At 39.5% G+C, this 17,345-nt stretch overlaps 1 protein-coding gene and 1 long non-coding RNA gene across 2 annotated transcripts; one reads left to right on the top strand and one right to left on the bottom strand.

Moving 5' to 3' along the window:
- Window positions 1-5: 5 nt before the first annotated feature.
- On the bottom strand, window positions 6-17,322 carry LOC136448239 (phospholipase B1, membrane-associated-like). The gene is made up of 16 exons (XM_066447536.1): window positions 16,989-17,322; window positions 16,196-16,356; window positions 11,447-11,510; window positions 10,240-10,361; window positions 9,523-9,590; window positions 9,255-9,298; window positions 8,432-8,540; window positions 7,205-7,256; window positions 6,900-6,980; window positions 6,644-6,709; window positions 6,126-6,217; window positions 5,852-5,927; window positions 5,448-5,552; window positions 4,704-4,799; window positions 3,448-3,513; window positions 6-3,194 (listed from the first exon to the last, which is right to left on the bottom strand). Exons 1-16 carry the CDS (start codon window positions 17,050-17,052, stop codon window positions 2,892-2,894), a joined length of 1,569 nt encoding a protein of 522 aa, XP_066303633.1. The 5' UTR covers window positions 17,053-17,322; the 3' UTR covers window positions 6-2,891.
- On the top strand, window positions 13,085-15,271 carry LOC136428485 (uncharacterized). Its single transcript, XR_010754625.1, has 2 exons — window positions 13,085-13,452; window positions 13,873-15,271. It is a non-coding gene; the product is annotated as an uncharacterized lncRNA (long non-coding RNA).
- Window positions 17,323-17,345: the final 23 nt, after the last annotated feature.

The raw sequence follows: 17,345 nt of genomic DNA on the forward strand, positions 1-17,345 counted from the left end.
AAGGATAAATCTCACCTTTTATTCCTGTCAAAAATTTGCTTGTAAAAATGCTGTTTCCCTATTCCATCTTAAAATACAGAGAAGTTTTCAGGTCAACTTATAACAAGTTCACGTTAATACCTCCGTATTGATAAATAATTCTATGAGGCAGATGTGTACAATTTTGCATGTCAACATTAGATTCTGAATATATATAGACATCTTAATGACATTCACCTTACAAATATGATTACAAATTAATACAAAGACATTGTGCGTTGCATCAAGTTGAATGTTAAGACTCAAAGATCAGTTTGGTCATCAGGTAGTCACTAAGGTTGGCAAGTACCTGTTATCAGGCATACATTAACCCCCCAAGTGTTACCCCACATTAGAAGTTATCATTAGCCCTGGATATGAGAAGGGTTAAACCAGCAATACTTCCCAACGTTTTCTGCCTCACTCTGGGTGTGCTGAACCCATCTGATTGTCAAATTGTGGCTTTTTCTTATAAAACCTGATTTCTAGGTAATAGGACTTGATATTTTCCAATCTTCCAAAGATCAGAATTCTTCAGTCCAAATGTTGCATTGTTATGCACTGCAGATAGTTCAAGGTAGCAATTCATGGTTCACAGACATGGAAAAGTAGCAATTCATGGTTCACAGACATGGAAAAGTAGCAATTCATGGCTCACAGACATGGAAAAGTAGCATTTCATGGCTCACGGGCATGGAAAAGTAGCAATTCATGGCTCACAGACATGGAAAAGTAGCAATTCATGGCTCACGGGCATGGAAAAGTAGCAATTCATGGCTCACAGACATGGAAAAGTAGCAATTCATGGCTCACGGGCATGGAGAAGTAGCAATTCATGGCTCACGGGCATGGAGAAGTAGCAATTCATGGCTCACGGGCATGGAGAAGTAGCAATTCATGGCTCATGATGCTCAAAACTTATCAAAACATTCCTGAACTATATCATCCCTCGCTCATATGTCTGCCGTTGCAATCTGACATTGTGACAGCAGGATCCGATGACATCCCAATGGAAACAATTTGTAGAAACTTGACAAAAATAACTTGAATTCATCACATCATCAACTTTTTCACCATTCAAAAAAGTCACCAAAATCTGAAAACTGCCACACATTAACATCTCATTGATGAATATGTCAATGTTTCATCTTTACAAATAGGAGATATTACATGTACCTACATGTAATTAAACCCTAACCAACGTTACATTGCAGAATCCTAGCTAAGCTAAATTACTAAATAGCAATTTTGGTGAAATTGTAGAAAATATTAAAAAAGTAAAAATCAACATTAAGAGAATAAGCAACTGGCAAGCTAAAAGCATAGACTCTGCACTAAAAACTATCTAACATGTCTACAAGACAACTCTAAAAGCAGCAGATCTTAGTCATATTGCAACAGTCTGGAGTAAAACATGGGAATGGAACTGTTTCATGTAACATTCACAAACACTTAACAAACATTGGGAATGTGATATTTCAAGATTCCTGAGAGCATTCTGTTAAATGCAATTCTTCATCTAAGCAAAATTCAATTTGAATTATAAAAATGCATTCACAATTCCCAATAATTCTATCATGACATTGCAGCATGTTTGCTTTCTTCACTGGAAGACTCAAGAAGTTCTTAAGCCGTTCCAATTTTCCATGGTTTTCAGGCATTTCAGAGTTCGGAAGCTGAGCAGGAAGACAAGATGAGAACAGGGCTGGGAGGAGGCCTTGGCTCTGCCCACATTCGCTGATCTCTAAAGCTGTAAGGACAGATTCCCCTCAGACTCTGTTTGCATGTTGACCTTCCGGGCCAGAGTGGTGACACCTTAAGACTCCAAGTTAAGACATGACCAGAGTGGTGACATCTTAAGATTCCAAGTTAAGACAAGACCAGAGTGGTTACATCTTAAGATTCCAAGTTAAGACACGACCAGAGTGGTGATATCTTAAGACTCCAGGTTAAGACACGACCAGAGTGGTGATATCTTAAGACTCCAAGTTAAGACACGACCAGAGTGGTGACACCTTAAGACTCCAAGTTAAAACATGACCAGAGTGGTTACATCTTAAGATTCCAAGTTAAGACACGACCAGAGTGGTGATATCTTAAGAGTCCAAGTTAAGACATAACCAGAGTGGTGACATCTTAAGACCCTAAATTAAAACATGACCAAAGTGGTGACACCTTAAGACTCCAGGTTAAGACATGACCAGAGTGGTTACATTTTAAGACTTCAAGTTAAGACATGACCAGAGTGGTGACATCTTAGGACTCCAAGTTAAGACATGACCAGAGTGGTGACATCTTAGGACTCCAAGTTAAGACATGACCAGAGTGGTTACATCTTAGGACTCCAAGTTAAGACATGACTAGAGTGGTTACATCTTAAGACTCCAAGTTAAGACATGACCAGAGTGGTTACATCTTAAGACTCCAAGTTAAGACATGACCAGAGTGGTTACACCTTAAGACTCCAAGTTAAGACATGACTAGAGTGGTTACATCTTAAGACTCCAAGTTAAGACATGACCAGAGTGGTTACATCTTAAGACTCCAAGTTAAGACACGACCAGAGTGGTGAAATCTTAAGACTCCAAGTTAAGACATAACCAGAGTGGTGACATCTTAAGACCCTAAATTAAAACATGACCAAAGTCTGTGGTGACACCTTAAGACTGCAGGTTAAGACACGACCAGAGTGGTGACACCGTAAGAGTCCAAGTTAAAACATAACCAGAGTGGTGACACCTTAAGACTCCAAGTTAAGACATGACCAGAGTGGTTACATCTTAAGATTCCAAGTTAAGACATGACCATAGTGGTTACATCTTAAGATTCCATGTAAAGACATGACCAGATTGATGACATCTTAAGACTCCAGTTTAAGACACGACCAGAGTTGCAGCCATGTCGGAAGACTCCTGGAGGAGAGGTTGCGTTTCCTGGCCCTTGACCTGACCCTTGACCCTCCGTCTGCGCTGCATGTAAACAGCGCCCCCTACCGCTGCGCAGACGAGCAGCAGACAGCCGACCACGCCCAGCGCGGCCGAGCCCGACGCAGGTTTGCTGCCGTCCTGAGACGTCACATCCTTAAGGAAGGAGCGGAACGTCTTGACTCGGACACTTGGGCCGGCGCTGCCCAGGGAAGTCCTGCTGTTGTGGGCCGTCGCAAAATAAGGACGCTCCTGGGGAAGAAACAAAATGAACTTTACGAAAAGCTTTCCAGGTTTGCTTAGCACAGCTAGATAACACACGTTTGTAAAGTTGACTTCAGTAGCGGGCTGAAAGCTGGAGGAAAATACTGAACAGCAGCCAGTAGAACAAGTGCAAATATGCGGGAAAAAACATGTCGTGTTCAGATACTTAAAGTTTAATTTAATCAGCTACATAACAACACACACACACACAAACACACACGCACACATGAACCTCCCTGACCTCAGTGGGACACTCCACGGGTTCCCCGATGTGCCAGTCTGTCCGCTTCGACCCGACCGGCTCCAGCTGGGGATAGGAAACAGGTTAAATGTCCGACCAGAACGTGTTCTAATATTCATCCCACCAGTTGTTCCCAAAGTATGTACTGAGCAATTATGCTTAGGTCCAAATTCGAAAAAGGGGCCCGCTGGGTAGAACGTACCAAGTTGTTCCAGAGTGCTGGTGCTATATATATACAGTAAGGTACCATGGTTATTTGTTGATATGTATAATAATAACCTACCATGTTGTTCCAGAGTGCTGGTGCTATATATACAGTAAGGTACCATTATGATGGTTATTTGTTGCTATGTATGTATAATAATAACGTACCATGTTGTTCCAGAGTGCTGGAGCTCTATATATACAGTAAGGTACCATGGTTATTTGTTGATATGTATAATAATAACCTACCATGTTGTTCCAGAGTGCTGGTGCTATATATACAGTAAGGTACCATGGTTATTTGTTGCTATGTATAATAATAACGTACCATGTTGTTCCAGAGTGCTGGTGCTATATATATACAGTAAGGTACAATGGTTATTTGTTGCTATGTATAATAATAACCTACCATGTTGTTCCAGAGTGCTGGTGCTATATATACAGTAAGGTACCATGGTTATTTGTTGCTATGTATAATAATAACGTACCATGTTGTTCCAGAGTGCTGGTGCTATATATATACAGTAAGGTACCATGGTTATTTGTTGATATGTATAATAATAACGTACCATGTTGTTCCAGAGTGCTGGTACTATATATATATACAGTAAGGTACCGTGGTTATTTGTTGCTATGTATAATAATAACGTACCATGTTGTTCCAGAGTGCTGGTGCTATATATACACAGTAAGGTACCATGGTTATTTGTTGCTATGTATAATAATAACGTACCATGTTGTTCCAGAGTGCTGGTGCTATATATATACAGTAAGGTACCATGTTGATTGTTGCTATGTATATAATAACGTGCCATGTTGTTCCAGAGTGCTGGTACTATATATATACAGTAAGGTACCATGGTTATTTGTTGCTATGTATATAATAACGTACCATTTTGTTCCAGAGTGCTCGAGCTCTATATATACAGTAAGGTACCATGTTGATTGTTGCTATGTATAATAATAACGTACCATGTTGTTCCAGAGTGCTGGTGCTATATATATACAGTAAGGTACCATGGTTATTTGTTGCTATGTATATAATAACGTACCATGTTGTTCCAGAGTGCGGATGCGGCCGCGGCGTGAGCCTTCAGACCGAAGTGGAAACAGTCCGGAGCAAAGTACGACCGGTCGTAGTCTCCGCTCTGGGGAACAAACATAACAAACATGTCTAAGTAACAAACACAACAAACATCTCTTAGCAACAAACACAACAAACATCTCTTAGCAACAAACACAACAAACATCTCTTAGCAACAAACACAACAAAAACAAATCTCTTAGCAACAAACACAACAAACATCTCTTAGCAACAAACACAACAAACATCTCTTAGCAAAAAACACAACAAAAACAACATCTCTTAGCAACAAAAACTACATCTCTTAGCAACAAACATCACAACAATAAGGATAACAATGCCAAGAATAAAGCCAAGTGGTACAATTATCAGTTTTTTTGTAACAAAAAATTACCAGGGAGAGAATTGTGAGGGAGTGGTGGGATGGTATGAAAGCAGGGTTTCTCACCCTTGCACGGTGTGGAGTTAAAGAGAATTTAAGTTAAAATGGGGCATTCTAAGGCTTGAATGGAGGGAACTTACAGTCAGACAGGTCAACGTTGAAGACTGTGGCCACATGTGACCTTAAGTAGCATCCCTGGTCAATCAGAATTTTATGCTTGTCAGAGGATCTACTCCCCAGGGTGAGGGGGCGCATGGTCAGGGCATGAAGGCGCTCCGCCCCTGTTATCCTCTTTAGACAGAACCCTGAGTAGACAAAATGTGACGTTACCTCGGTTCTGGGCAGCTTGGTCTCCTGCAGAAAGGGCTGGACCACAACGGTGAAGTCATCTCTGTCGTCATAGCGACCGCTAGCTACCAGCCGATTGGTCACAGACTGCGGGAAGATGTGTGGGAGAGAGAACGATTAGAGATGGCAGGAAACAATCCTCTCAATAGCAGGCAAAAGAGGACTGTACATGTAAAAATATGAAGAAAAAATTCACTTTTGAGTAAAATAGCTGGCAGAGTCTTTAGTTGTACAGAACAACATGTGAGATTTTCACACAGGAGGCTTTCCTTGTAAATTGCACCCATTCTGAACTATCCAAGCTACTGCCACGTATGGAACATGAAGCTGCACCTTACCATGTAGCGCATGTTGACTTACCATGTAGCACATGTTGGCTAACTTACCATGTAGCGCATGTTGACTGCCTGAATCTCGGCTAGTTCATTCTCAGTAGCGAAACTCACACAGCGGCATAGGAAACTGCAGCAGACAGAAGGAAATTGTGTGAAAATGTAACATGAACTCATTAATAAGTTACAATATACTTGCAAAATGCTTGTGTTTCACAAAATACAATTATTGTTGATGTTAAAACTAAAATTTAATATACTCCTGAAATCAAAACGTACATGACAGGAAGTCTGAACCATAAAAGATTTGATTTTGTTTGAGACTTACAAGTGCAGCACGTCGCAGACGAAGGTTCTCTGCAGCTTTGAGATTTCCACAACGTCCATGACAGTAACCACGTTTACAAAGGTCCTTGGCAACTGTACACAAACAAATAATCATCACGGTCACCACCTTTACTATGTTTCGTGGGCCACATTGTTCGCTTTCATTTTGAAATGCACAAAATGTTGACATGGTTGTACTTGGCAAGTCCTGTAGGTATGAAAAAGTATAGATATTGTGTAGGTCTCAGCTCTTTTTGTTGCACCACAGATAGTTGAAATGTTTAAACCCATGCAACAGGGTCCAACCCGGGTCTGGCCGTGACCCGGCAAACGCCGTCTTAGAAAAACCTGCACAGAACAGATGCGCATAGAGCTCTGCGTGACTGACATGATCATGCCGAAACATGGACAAATCTTTTGGACAGCAGAGGTTAGAAGAAACACCAGGGATGATATTTTCACATAAGATGCTTTCAGCACCCTGCTTTAACACTCAGAACTACCGTGGGCTGTACTCACCTCTTGATGAAGAATGTCCAGCGCTGCTTGTATGTTTTCCACATACTTTTCAGGACTCCTTCTTTCCTGTAAAAGACATTGAACAAAGATTGTTGATTAAGTCAAATATAGCAAGAAACAATACTCTAAAAGTATACAACATGTACAGAAGCACCAGGCTGAGCTCATTAACCTACTATGAGCTGTAAAAAGAATCTACAACAAGGTTGAAATCTTGAATTAGTATTGAAGAACTCGTGACACAATTTTCCCCCACCTTGTCTTCGCAGTAGTCACAGAGGTCATTCCCACCGATGAGCAAGGTCACCACCTTCCAGTCATGGTCAAAGTCAATGTCCTGGGGGATATCATATTACAACATTATCAAAATAATTAATGTGCTGGGGGATCAAGTTACAACAATATCTAATCAACATTATCAATGTGCTGGGGGATGGTAAAAAAAATTCAAGGATTTTCATAAATCATATCAAGATCTAGAAACTACAAAGTAGTCTACATAACAAATCATGTCTACAATCAGCTGTAGTTGATATTAACTAGATCTGCGGCGTGTCCCACCTCACAAGCCTTGATGAGGTCCACCAGTCTGCGCGCCTGCCCGGCCATGTCCCTGCAGAGGGGGGGGGGGGTCAAGGTCAACTGGAGTGATATTGAGCACATACTACAATCTGTACTTATTTTCAACCTAACTCTGTATTTCATGACTCTTTGTACTATGCTAATATATCATATCACACTTATATGATGTGTAGCAACATGCTGTACTTGATACATACAGAACAAGATTGGCAACATAAAAAAATGTTGCCATGGCAACGGTGGTGTCTGTTAATGTTTTCTTTTTTTAGCCCACATGCAAATAAGGACCTCGCATAAATCATATCAGTTGATCACCCTCTCTACCCAAATAACACAAGTTGTCCAATACATGAGAGTCTCGTCATCACAAAAAAGGATATCGTACCATTTCCTCATACATTATGTAAATGAAGCCCTAATATGCAAGATTTGTGTCTTATAGTGGCCACATTTACATGACTTCCAAATGGTGCAAGAATGAAATCCCCATCATTTACCAATATGGATTTATAGTATTTTGTCATCTATTATGCAAATTAGATATTAATTTTCATAATTGATATCTATCGATATTTATGTCTTTCTCAGTTATATATGTCATGTGTTTGAGAGTCCTATAATGGAATGCAGCTGATTTATAAACCGTCCTCAATAATTATGCAAATCAGATATGGATTTGCATAATTGCCATGTGATTATGTAAATCATCACTTCAGCTATCTATGCACCAAAAATTATGACGATCCGTCAGCCCCTTCTTGCGTTATTTTCTTTCAAAGTTTGAGACAAAATCAGCTCCTACAATGCCAAATAAAGCCGATAGGGGGTCCAAATCTACAGGACCTATTTTCCCAACAAAGATCTATCCGCCACTAAGAAATCATGACCATTGCATGTTCAGAATACGAGACTAGAAAAGCGAAAGTCCCCTGCAGTACCAAAGAAAGTGGCTAGGGGGCCCAAAATCCAATTATTTCAAGGTCTCACACAGACCTACCCACCTACAAAATATGAAGACAATACATCCAGGCATTCTTGAGTTACCATCCCACGGAATTTCACATTCGTGCAATTCCTAGAATTCTTGCAAACTGCACACAATATATAAATCAATTTGGCTCGCCCCTTAGGCGTCGACAAAAAGTGCAGAAAAGTTAACAGAGGCAAAAGAAAAGAGCCCAAGTCCAAAGTCCCCTCAGCCCTTACCCCGAGACTGCGCCGGCCACCGCCTGGTCCAGCTGAGCATTGCCGCTGTCGGGGCCGCCGCTTCCCGTCGCGAAACCCACGATCTCGGGGTTAAATTTCCTCAGGATGTCTGAAACAGGGAGGTTGGTTCAGAAACCTCAGTCAGGAAATGAGTTATGAGCCTGGGTGTTTTGCATTTTGTCATTAAATCAATAAAATGGCCCCGATTGGATTATGAGGATGACATCCTCTGTGGGCACATCTAAAGAAAAGAAAGCTGGAGCAAAAAAGGAACACTGCCTTCATTATAAAACATAGGAGGTCAGGAAGGTGTGACTGAACACTGAATCATTTTTCTTACATATCTAAGAATAATTTCGGGGGGAAACAGATGTAAATTCATATTCTATATGATGATTGATAATGATAAAATCTGAGGGTTAAATATTGTATCCTGTTCGACATGTTTGAACACTTCTGAGCAGCATAGTTTTCTCATTTACATCAAACCTCACAGCATACATGTACTTTGGGTAACAATTTATTGAACAGCTTGAAAAAACAGCTGTAACCAAGGTAACGAAGTAACAGCTAACATCACATGCTCATCAGGCCTGTTACACAACAGTTACACACACATGACATCATGGACCTCAGACTTCGGACCACACCGAGGGGTCACTGACCTCATGTGCACCCAGCTCAACTGCAGGGAACTCAACCCACAAGTTGGACATTATTGCTACGTAGGTTCACAGCACACACCACCTGAACTCCTTTTTAGGCTAATCTCTAATTTGATGAGACAGTAAAATTTGAGACGGTTTTCCGAGCTGATACTCACTTGGCAGAGTCGTGTAGGAGTCCAGGGACTTCTCACCTCCAATGCTGAAGCAAAACATAAAATCATTGGTTTTAAATTTGATTGCGCAAAGAAAATCTTTGAAAGGTAGATTATATACCCACAGTGGGTTCATTCTAAAACGATATGAACCAGCAAAGGTTCTGAAGAGGAGAAGTTGTAGTTTATAACTGAGTTTTATTTGCCAAGCCAGGTAAACTGTGATGTTTGTAATGTACTGAAGAACATCTACTACAGGAGCCCTCCTCACCTCCAGGAGACGCCCCTGTAGTTGGTCAGCAGGCCGATGATGGTTCTCGCCTTCGCACCACTCGCAGCCTGGAGTAAACCAGAATGGAACTCGTTGTTATCAAATACTAGTCAGGAGCATTCTGTAAAGCTATAGTATAATTATAGCTTTAAAAAATTAAATAATGCTTGCAGTCAGATGTGCAAAGACTGGATGTGACAGGTCGTTCAGTATAAAAGGGAAGGCACAAAAACAGAATTTACAATTTTATCGTTAACAGTGTCCATCTGAGTTTTGTCTTCAATAGCTTGAACGAAAGTCAACCGTCTAATACTTGGTGTTTTTTGCCCTAATTGACTATGATGACAAACCTTCAGCAAGACATGAGTCTTCCTCAGCCTTATTCTTCGTTTTTGAGGCTGTGAATTTCAAATTGCTGAATATTCTGTAGTAGATAAACCGACTGTAAGGTAAGAGTCTTTTAGTAATGATACCAGCATAAGTTACGTTGGACCACTACTGGTATTATAGACTTCTGACACATCTGTATGACTCCTTAGGGCTTTGATCAGCCATCACAGAAGATCATGCCAACCACAACCAAAAGCCATCATCTCTTTAAGACGGATGCAGCCTGAGCATGATAGCGAGTCCTACCGTGAGGAAGACAGAAGTAGTCATAACATATGATAGACTTCTAACACATGTTTATGTCTGCTATCGTGAGCAGCGACATACCGTGAGAGAATCTCCGATCGCGCCAACCACCTTCACATCCTCTGGGCGCAAACGGTGGACTGGGAGGGGAAATTCATCATTAGTAAAACTGAACAACTTCAGCTCAAACAAGCCAATGTACTCTCAACATAGGGGGTCCCGATGCATAGTTATGTTATGCAGTGTTACATGTCATGTAACTAGCATAATATAACAGCATAATGTTACACAGGATATGACTCTATTCTTTTCTACAGGTTTAACAACTTTCCCGATATCAGAAAACCACATCTGACTCAGCGTCCAAGCGAGTTCCCAGCCTTGACCCCTTAGCTCACCTCTGCCCCCCTCCCCCTAGCCCTTTGCACCTTTATCAGCCTGATTAAACACCACAGCTTTACTCTGGGTGCAGTTATCTAACAATGTAACCACCAGAAACGCTGCTGTGGTCTTTGCTCAGGCTGAACTTTGTCCAGACCAACATGCGACCTTGGTGGTGTAAGTAATTGTGTGGTCTAACAGCACACTGTAGTGCACCATTTACCTGTATGTGCCAAAAGGTCATATTTTTTCTTGTTTTCGAATACAACGTTGCTTAAGTTTTGAACTTTTGTAGAATGTGGATAGTTCTCATCAAAGGAAAGTCCAGAAGAAAACATAACCCTGTGCACTCACGCTTTTCCCACATAAAGAAAACCTTCCCACTTTCTAACGTGCACACAACAGATCAGAATAACCTCTTAGCTAGCTTCACATTTCCTTATCTTGGTATTCTTATTCATTTTGTTATTCTCTTTCAATAATGGCATAGGTCTGTTTCTGTAGACTGTCCCATTTGAGTTCTTCCTGTTCCTTTTTCAGTTCCACCACCAAGCAAGTTGTTCTTTTTCTGATGTTAACTTCACAAACAGGATAATCATCATGTCCCATGACTCAATCAACTTCTGCTGTCAATAAGCTTTGCTCGATAAACAACATTTAATTTCATCCTGACTCAAAATAAAACAAGAGCTTAACAAGAGAGAGTCTCGTGCAAAGTGGAGTGAACTTAACGGACAATGCATGAACCTAAAGTACACAAATACTAAAAGTACTTGTCAGTGCTTGTTTCCAATGCTTTCATCAAGACAGACTGAGTCAGATAGTGCTTTGGAATTATGAAAGAGATGGTTTTTTTTGCATGTGATTCAAATTTAAAAGTTGTATTTGAGGCTTTTTAAAGGCTCACCTGAGGTAGGGACAGAGTTGTACTTCTGCAGCGGGCAGTTGAGTTGAGCACCGGCGGTCTGGGTCTGATCAGGAACATCAGAAACACAAACAGGTCAGGATGAATACTAGGATCTATATAGATGCCAAGGGTTACAACAGGAAAAAAGGAAATGAGGTTAGGTAGGAGGCTACTGCAGGATCCTTAGTTTTAAGGTCTAAAAGGACTAGGCTGGCCTCATGTAGAATATCAGCACAATGGACTTTCATGCTGAGCAATGTATGAATTAACAGATTCATTTTCATAACAATATTAAGTTAGCAGAGCACAGTAGTGTCTTTGTTGTGACTCTGAGGGTTTGTCTCTGCCTACTAGACAATATAATTTAATGGCTTGTAGAATTTATAATTATGTAAGATCGAGAATGCGAGTTGATCATATAGGAAGTAAAACCGTTACCTGCAGCTGTTCTATACTGTGTATGTTTGTATGTGAGCCTGTAGATACCCATGTATATAAGTTCATGTTTTAAGTTAAAGGGTTCACAAACTTCATCTGTACAGAATTCGAAGCCTGGAGCTGTTCTATTGTGTGGCTACTGTTGGCCTCCGCCTGTAGACCTGTACTGCTGTGTGTGTGACATGAGTTATAGGAAGTGAATGTTACATGTACCTGTACAGAAGCCTGGAGCCGTTCCAAAGTTCTGCTCCTGTTGGCCTCGGCCTGTAGAACCTGTACTGCTATGTGTGCACTACCAAAAATGATTTTTCTTGTTTTTTCTAGTTTTCTTGTTTTTACTTAATTCGTGGACAAATTTTCTTGAATGAAGAACTTCCATGAAAATGATAAGAATAAATAAGAAAAGCACAAGGGACCATTCCAAGAATCTTGTCTTGTAAATTCTCACAACAAGAAACATTTTCTTATTTTTCTTAGATAAAGAAATAATTTCTAGAAAGGATTTTCTCTCATAAGAATTTTCTAGAAATTGAAGTTAAAAGTTCTTGTTTTTCTTGTATGGAGAATCTATTTCTTGCCATGTATAAGAAAATACAAGAATTTTTTTCTCCCCTATCTTCTTTTTCTGGTAGTAAGAAAAAACAAGAATTCAAGATTATGAAAACAAGCAACAACTAGAATTTATTCTTGAGTGTTCTTTATTTTCGTATCAAGAAACCTTGAGAAAGAAATTCTTGATTTTCTTGGGATGTTTAAGAAAATAGAAGAATTTTCTTCTTGCCTTTCTTGAGGTATCCTGCTTAGAAAAACAAGAATTTTCAAGATATTTAAGCTAGAAGACAAAGTTTGAGTCATAACTAGAATAATATTCTTGAATGTTCTTGATTTTCGTATCAAGAACCTTTGAGAAAAAAATTCTTGCTTTTCTTGGGATGTTTAAGAAAATAGAAGAATTTTCTTCTTGCCTTTCTTGGGGTATCCTGCTTAGAAAAACAAGAATTTTCAAGATATTTAAACTAGAAGACAAAGTTCGAGTCATAACTAGAATAATATTCTTGAATGTTCTTGATTTTCGTATCAAGAAACTTTGACTCAAAGTTTGAGGAATGCATTTCTTGTTTTTCTTGATAATTACTTTAAGAAATACAAGAAATACTTTGAAATTCTTATTTGAACTCGTATAATATGATGGTTGTTTCCTCTGGCTAAGATGAGGCTATTGCAAGAAATAGAAGCCAAGTTAAATTTTCTTTAAAAATCTTGATTGTTCTAGCAAATATCTGCATAAAATTTTGACCAATGGCAACACTTGCCATGTGATCTTTTCCTAACTCCTGATTGGTGGTTTCAAATGCCACAGGCAGTTGACAGCAGGGCCAAAGCTCTGAGAAGTTCATGCCTTCAAGTGCTGTTCACTTCTAGTTCTATTTTGTATTAATTGAAGACTCAAGTCGGTTTCAAAGTCAAAACCCAGGTACAAGAGAACATATACAAGATGGGGATCATGGTGTGAGCCTGCAGCAGATGCCAAATTTTGCACAGAAACACTGGATAGCAGTATGGAAAAGGTAAGTGCCCCCCTCCCCACCCGACTGTATGAAAATCAGCTCAACTTTATTTATCATATGAAAAAAAAAGTCAAAGGGCCCGTGGATGGTTTAATCGTCAAAAGCATCAAGCATTAGAGATAATGATAAGTATAGCCTCTTTGGGTCCAACTCAAAACATCTTTTTGGCCGATGAATTAATAGATTTTAATCAAAAAGCGATCCGCACACATTGGAAGATTACATTCCACCTCTGAGGGGTGGACTATTTTAAACGTATTGTTTCTGGAAAACATATGGATAGGTTAAAGAATGATAAAACATATGATGTGTTTTGTGAAGAAATCAATTCAATTGGAACTTTCACATCTAGAAGCTGGAAGTTAGTTAGCTCAACTCAGAAAGTAAAAATGAATAACATAGTCTTCATTTTCCCCCCAGATGTTGGAAGATGCCAATGGGAATGCCAATGTCAACAGAAATGGGCTTGAAGGGTTTGGTTTCCATAGTTGAAGATGATCATCTGTTAACACTGCCAAGTCAGATGAGGCTGCTCTACACCACCTTCCAAGACGATAAAGAATTATATATTATGAAATATATCAATGTAATAAATCATATAGCATGTTAATTACATAGCAGTTTGTAATCTTTATGTCCTTTCAGTTTCAGTAGGCTTTGTATCAAAATTAGTTTTGGTATTTGTACAACAATATTGTATATAATGTATATTATTATTATACCTATTATTTTTGAAATAATACACTGTAAAGCTGTGCCAATGTCATTTTTTTATACCAGACTCCACAATTTGCAGAAATATTAAGCCATCAACATGTCATTTTAACTGTAACTCTTGGAGTGAGATTCTTATTGTAAGAACATCAGTCTTAAGAGTAAGAAAACATTTCTAGGTAGCAAGAATTGTGTTCTTAAAGTAAGAAAAGCATTCTTGTTGTAAGAAGATTAATCTTAGAAGTAAGCAAACATTTCTTGACAGCAAGAATTGTGCTCTTGGTGGAAGAAAAATATTCTTGGTGTAAGAATATTAATCTTAGAAGTAAGAAAAAAATTCTTGGCAGCAAGAATTGTGCTCTTGATATAAGAAAAGTATTCTTGTTGTAAGAAGATTAATCTTAAAAGTAAGCAAACATTTATTGACAGCAAGAATTGTGCTCTGGATATAAGAAAAGTATTCTTGTTGTAAGAAGATTAATCTTAGAAGTAAGCAAACATTTCTTGGCAGCAAGAATTGTGCTCTTGATGTAAGAAAAATATTCTTGGTGTAAGAATATTAATCTTTGAAGTAAGAATACATTTCTTGGTAGCAAGAATTCTGCTCTTGATGTAAGAAAAACATTCTTGTTGTAAGAAGATCAATTATAGAAGTAAGAAAACATTTCTTGGTAGCAAGAATTCTGCTCTTGATATAAGAAAAAATATTCTTGGTGTAAGAATATTAATCTTAGAAGTAAGTAAACATTTCTTGGTAGCAAGAATTCTGCTCTTGATGTAAGAAGATTAATCTAAGAAGTAAGAAAACATTTCTTGGCAATAAACAATCTTTGCTCTTGATGCAAGAAAAGTATGCTTATTGTAAGAAAATCAATCTTAGAAGTAAGAAAGTATTTTCTAGGCAGCAAGAATTATGTTCTTGAGGTGAGAAAAATATTCTTTGTATAAGAAGATCAGCTCTAGAGGTAAGAAAGTATTTCTAGGCGATAACAATTTTTGCCCCTGAAGCGAGAAAAGGATTCTTGATGTAAGAAGATAAATCTTGATGTAAGAAAACATTTCTCAGCGATAAGCATGTTTGGTCTTGAAGTGAGGAAAATATTCTTAGTGTAATAACCTAAATCTTGAAAATAAGAAAGCAGTTCTAGGTATTAAGATTGCAGGTCTTAAGTAGAGAAATGCATTCTTGTTATAAGAACAAAAAACTTGAAAAGAAGAAAGGATTTTGGTCTTGAAGTAAGAAAAGACGTGTTGGTATAAGAACCTAAATCTTAGAAATAAGAAAGTAGTTCATGCTATCAAGAATTTTGGTCTTAAGAAGAGAAATGCATTCTTTTTGTAAGAACATAAAAGCTAGCAGTAAGAAACCATTTCTAGGCAGTAAAGTTTTGGTCAAGAATACTAGCCTTTAAGTGAGAAATTAATTCTTAGTATAAGAACCTCAGATCCATGTGTCTGAATCAAGAATATACATAGAAAAAAAAATCTTACTGCAAGAATTACTTTCCGGCAGTAACCAAGGTAATTTTTATAAGAAAGATTTTCTTACTACAAGAAAAAGCTCAGTAAGTAAAAAATTGCTTAATTCGTGGACAAAACCTTTTTCTTGAATACAGAAAAATTTGCTTGCATGAAGTAATATTTTTCTGTATGTAAGAAAAAACTAGAATACAAGAAATTGCATTTTTGGTAGTGTGTGATGTAGGTTATGTTACATGTACCTGTACAGAAGCCTGGAGCCGTTCTATTGTGCTGCTCCTGTTGGCCTCGGCCTGTAGAACCTGTACTGCTATGTGTGTGATGTAGGTTATGTTACATGTACCTGTACAGAAGCCTGCAGCCGTTCTATTGTGCTGCTCCCGTTAGCCTCGGCCTGTAGAGCCTGTACTGCTATGTGTGTGATGTAGGCTATGTTACATGTACCTGTACAGAAGCCTGGAGCCGTTCCACAGTGCTGCTCCCGTTAGCCTCGGCCTGTAGAACTTGTACTGTTGTGTGTGTAAGTTAAGTTATAGAATGTTACCTGTACCTGTACAGAAGCCTGGAGCCGTTCCACAGTGCTGCTCCCGTTAGCCTCGGCCTGTAGAACCTCCACGGCCGCCTGGTAGCGCTGCCAGCTGGACCCGGGGCCCGCGAGCTGATCACTGGCGGCCAGCTGATCACTCACACGCCGCTCGTAACTCTGCAGGTCTGAGGAGAGATTCAACATGTCTCATAAAGAGTCAAAACTCTGAGGCGAGATTCAACATGACTTTGGCAAGTTGTGCATATAGAACGTTATATACGTCACAATGAAACAACAGATTTCATGAAATAAATCCTGATGTCAGATCATAATTGCAACAGTGAACAATAACAGTATTTCACATTCAAAGAATAGTACAGTAACAGAATAGTACAGTATGGCGGCGCCTTTGTACTTTGGACACCGTATCTTTGGAAATGCAGGTGTCCGTTAATTATGACTCACGTGGATCAAACGTACGTAGGAATCGATAGCAAACTTATGATAAACGGCAAGCAAAACATCTCAAAAGTGGACAAATGACAAAGTTGTTGTGGCCGAAGCCGTTCGCTGCAATCCCCAAGGGAATAAAAACAACAAAGACCCTAAAACCGACTGCGAAGCCTGACCTACTTACATTACAGAGGGGCCTGCGGGGACCGTGGTGCGGAGACAAACGACAATCTTTGAACGCTAGCTCTACTTTTACACCTAGTGTCTGACTTTTCTGTAACCTGCCCTTTGCACAAGCTCTTGTGGAAAACACAGGTCGTTTCTTCAAACTTTAAGAAACAGCTAGTGAAAGTTTAAGACGTACCTAAAGTTGCACAGCAGCCCCAGAGTGCCGTGAGGAACACCAGGACTTGCCCGGCGGGAATCATGCTGGCGAGGGTCGAACTGCGGCGGGCGGGAACTAGAATGGAACTCAGAAGTCTTCTCTACCTTATAAACACGAAACTACAGGAACTGAAAACAGGGAAGCGGACCCTCAGTGTTGGCAGCTCGTTTCCCTGCCGCGACCCGCCTCAGTTCTAACCGCTGAGCCCGCACTACGCCACGGAGTGACTTCCGTACTGGTACTGCCAGTCCGTCATGTGACCGACACATGATACTCGGTAAACATTGCGTAAACAAAGGGGAACCTTGGAAAACCGCGGGCTATTTCTGGGTCATT

The sequence above is a fragment of the Branchiostoma lanceolatum genome, chromosome 1 (assembly GCF_035083965.1).
Source record: "Branchiostoma lanceolatum isolate klBraLanc5 chromosome 1, klBraLanc5.hap2, whole genome shotgun sequence".
Taxonomy (NCBI): Eukaryota; Metazoa; Chordata; class Leptocardii; order Amphioxiformes; family Branchiostomatidae; genus Branchiostoma; species Branchiostoma lanceolatum.